The sequence below is a fragment of the Apis dorsata genome, unplaced genomic scaffold, assembly GCF_000469605.1.
Source record: "Apis dorsata unplaced genomic scaffold, Apis dorsata 1.3 scaffold_137, whole genome shotgun sequence".
NCBI lineage: Eukaryota > Metazoa > Arthropoda > Insecta > Hymenoptera > Apidae > Apis > Apis dorsata.
The window spans coordinates 388027-392095 of NW_006263429.1; the positions used below are offsets into that span (position 1 = coordinate 388027).

The following is a 4069-nucleotide window of genomic DNA, read 5'->3' on the forward strand; positions in this document are numbered from 1 at the left end:
TTTGCTATGTTAACTTTTGTCATATGTGCAAGTCATTAAATTTCCCATAAATATATAAATATGTATATATATATAAATATTATATATATTATATATATATGTAATATATAAATATTGAATTGATAGAATTAGTTAACTAAATAAAAAATTATATAATTAAAATCTATATGCATTATCGTTTATAATTTATAATATAACATTAAAACAATAAATAATTTATAATCATAATAGATATTGTTTTTAAATAATTGTATAAAAAACGATGTAAAAAAGTGCATTTAAAATTTACAGAAAAATTATTGAATTAACAATACATATCGATTATAGCTGTATCGAAATACACTAAAAATTTAAATATTTATCTCATTCGTATAATGTTTTAGCTTCATTTTGTACCATATTATTACTAGTTCTTCTAATGACTTATAAAATTTTTTTAAATTATTAGTAGAAAAATTACTGGTTTATAATAATATGTAATCCAACTGCATATACCAATTTTTTATCAGCTCGATATATGTAAAATTTTAATAAAATTTGCAGAATTATTTATTTGTTAGGAATGGCTTTTTTTAATTATATATAAATTTACTTACATTTTGATATTCTTAAATTTTCAAAAAAATTTATTTATTTATTAAAAATTGAATTTATTAACATAAATATTATGAACAGTGAATAAATTATAAATATATTTTTATTTGAATTTGATATTTATTGTAATATTTTTATCTACATTGCAATTAATTGTTTATTCATCGCTATATATAATTATGAGATTTTTTTGTATTTATTTTCTTTTTATTTTATTTTATTTATTTTTTTTTTTTTGCTATAAATTTTTATTTTATTTTTTTTTATATTATAATTATACTTTATATAAAGATATATTTTATATTATACGCATACAAAGAATATATTACAATGTATTAATATATTGTTATACATTCTGTCTAAAACTCTATCTCTTATATTTATTCTATTATTTATCTTTTTAAAAGAACATCTATTTCTTTATATCTTTCATTCAATATATTTCATATATTTCTAGAAATCGGATACATCTACACGATATTCTTCACTTATACCATATCATCTCGTTTACGCTACAAAGTCAACAGTCTACATCAAATATAATATCCACTCGATATTCTCAATCATGATACCGCCTTTTGTTCATTCGGTATCTTCAAATAAAAAAATATCGGTATGACATTTCAGAATATAGTGGTATTGATAGCGATGAATAATAATATCACATATTCTATTATATTAATTATTGAAAACAATTTTTTAGAAAAAATTATGTTTATATTTATACTTTATTTTAATTTATTTTATTCAATATTAATTTATATAATGTGAAAAATTATTCATGTGAGTTCAATAAATATTTCGAATTGTTAAAAGATTATACTGTATGTATTATATCAATAAAACATTCTTTTGAATAGTATGTATATAATGTACTACTATTAATAATAATATAAATATGTATACATTATGTATATATTATATATATTAACCTAATCTAACCTAAGTTTCATACATATTAATATATATATAATATACATTATAATATATAAATTAATATATAAATTATATATGTGCTATATTATATCATATTATTCAAGAAATTCTATTTTCTTCAGTTTTATTTGCTTTGATCTTGTGATTAAATATATGTACCTCCCATTTTCTATTCAGTAAATTGATTCTAACAAGCTTAGAACAAACATAGAACAAGTAAAGTCTAAAATAATTTTTCAATATTTTTTTTTTGCATTGTATTTTATTCTTTGTTTTACATTGAACATTGTACTTTGTTCTACATATTCAAGATAAAAATTTTTAAAACAAAATGATCATAAAAAAATAATTTTTTCTTATAATTTAAATTGTAAATGTAATTTTAATAATCCATGTGTATGTAAATATATTCATAGATATTTATATATAAATATATATAGATATAGATTTTATTTAAAATATTATTAAAATAAAAAATTTTCATAAGTACTTTTTACATCATATATTATTGTATTTATTATTATTAAGAATATATTCAAATTATTAAAAATATCTTGTTGTATTCGAATATATAGAGTCATATTTTAATATATATTTAATTTAATATAATTATTATATATTTTATTTAATTGCTATATTTTACAATTAATAATTAAAAGAGTAATATTAGATTTTTTTATTATTAAAATCGAGATTACACAAATGTCAAAAAAATAAGATATAGAAAATAATTGTAAAAAAGAGTTAAATTACAAAAAATGATCGATATATTAATACTTTTGTTAAAATTTGTAATACTTTCGGACATATGGATAAATGTTGGTATACCAATTCCAGAGGTCCCTTTTTAGCCGTGACTTTAATTTTTTATTAATTAGCAAAACTGATTCTTTATCACTGTTGAAATAATAACATTATATATATATATTTTTTTAATGTTTATCGTAGAATTACATACATCAATACTGTGCAGCATGCAGCAAGGCAACAGACAATATAGTTTGATCTAATAGGGTCTAAAATTTTAAGTTCCCATTCTACTAGTTTCATAGCTATTTATTTTGCTCTTAGACAACTGTGATCGCTTGTATGCAAATTATGAACAGTAATAAAATGTAATGTTATGATGTAATGCAAAATGATAAAGTGTAATGTTATGTTAAAAAAAAAGATAAGTCCATCTTTTTGATATTAATATAACTATAATATAACAATTATCAATTAATTTATTGCCATGATATATAATATATGTATATGTTAAAAAATTCATCTTCATTTTTTTTTAATTACGGATGATTATCAATAATCTTAATCTAAAATTGTTCATGTTTTATTTCTTCTTTTAATTTTGTATCATTTTGACATAAAAAAATAATGATGTTAATGTATGTTAATATTAATATTTTTAATGAGTGAAAGAATTAATAATTTTTTAGCAAAAAATATATAAAAAATTAAAGAAATTAAATTCTGAAAATAGAAAAAACTTAGTGTTAGAATTAAAAAACTGAAAAGGCATTATAATCAATATCTTTTCAATAATTGTAATATAATTATAAATGTAATAATTGACTGATAATTATGAAAATATTAGGTTTATGAAAAATAAGTTTGATAAGATATACTTAAACAAATTCATGCATAACATTTTAATATAATAAAAATTTTCTATTTTTTAAAATTTACATAAATATCTTCATAAAATTATTATTGCTTGATTAAATCAAAATTAAATGAAAAAAATAATTAAAATTTAAAAATTAAAATTTCTTTATAATTATTAGATTAAATCTTTTAAAAATTTTATTATTGTTAAATATTCCAGTTTTATTATCAATAACAAATAGAATATTTACAGATATCCCATTGGTAACACGAAACTTCCATATTTCACAAAATGGGTACAAACTACATTTGGTATAGATTTATCCGAGAAACGGGAGTCACAATCTATACCAACAAATCTACCAGAATCGAACATTTCGTCGGAACAATTGGAAGCAATTCAAGAACTAAAAATTGAATATTCCTTAAAAGGTATCGATCGATTGATTAGAGCGCACGGGCACACACTTCGAGAAATATATCTCCTCAAACATGGATCGCTTGATCGAATACCGGATGTTGTACTCTGGCCGAGTGAGTAATTTATAATTAATTTTTTTTATTTATATCAATTATTTGTCTTATCATTTTGAAGTGATTCTTTTATATTTTTAAATACAATGGGAAATAAGAAAAGACAAATTAATACGTGTCAGTAGCGAATACTGAAAAGAAAAAATTTCGTGAAATTAAAGGAAATCGACAAAAAATTAGTAATTCAAATTTCCAGATGGAATTCAAGCAATGTTATTTCAATATTTTGAAATAGAATTTATAATATAGATTGTAAACCTATTCTTAGTTCTATTCTTAGTGTATTTCCAAAAAAGTGGAATACTTAGTGGTATACTTCTCTGATATCAAATAAAAAATCCATTATTATTTTATATTCTTGTTATAATTGCTATAAATTTTTAATTTATATATATATATA

At 18.8% G+C, this 4069-nt stretch overlaps 1 protein-coding gene across 1 annotated transcript in view; it reads left to right on the forward strand.

Moving 5' to 3' along the window:
- Positions 1–4069, forward strand: part of LOC102681073 (alkyldihydroxyacetonephosphate synthase) — a 12386-nt gene that overhangs the window by 2678 nt on the left and 5639 nt on the right. The window contains exon 3 of the mRNA XM_006613212.2: positions 3389–3669. Within this exon, the coding sequence (XP_006613275.1) occupies positions 3389–3669 (281 nt within the window). The remainder of the gene's footprint in view (positions 1–3388; positions 3670–4069) is intronic.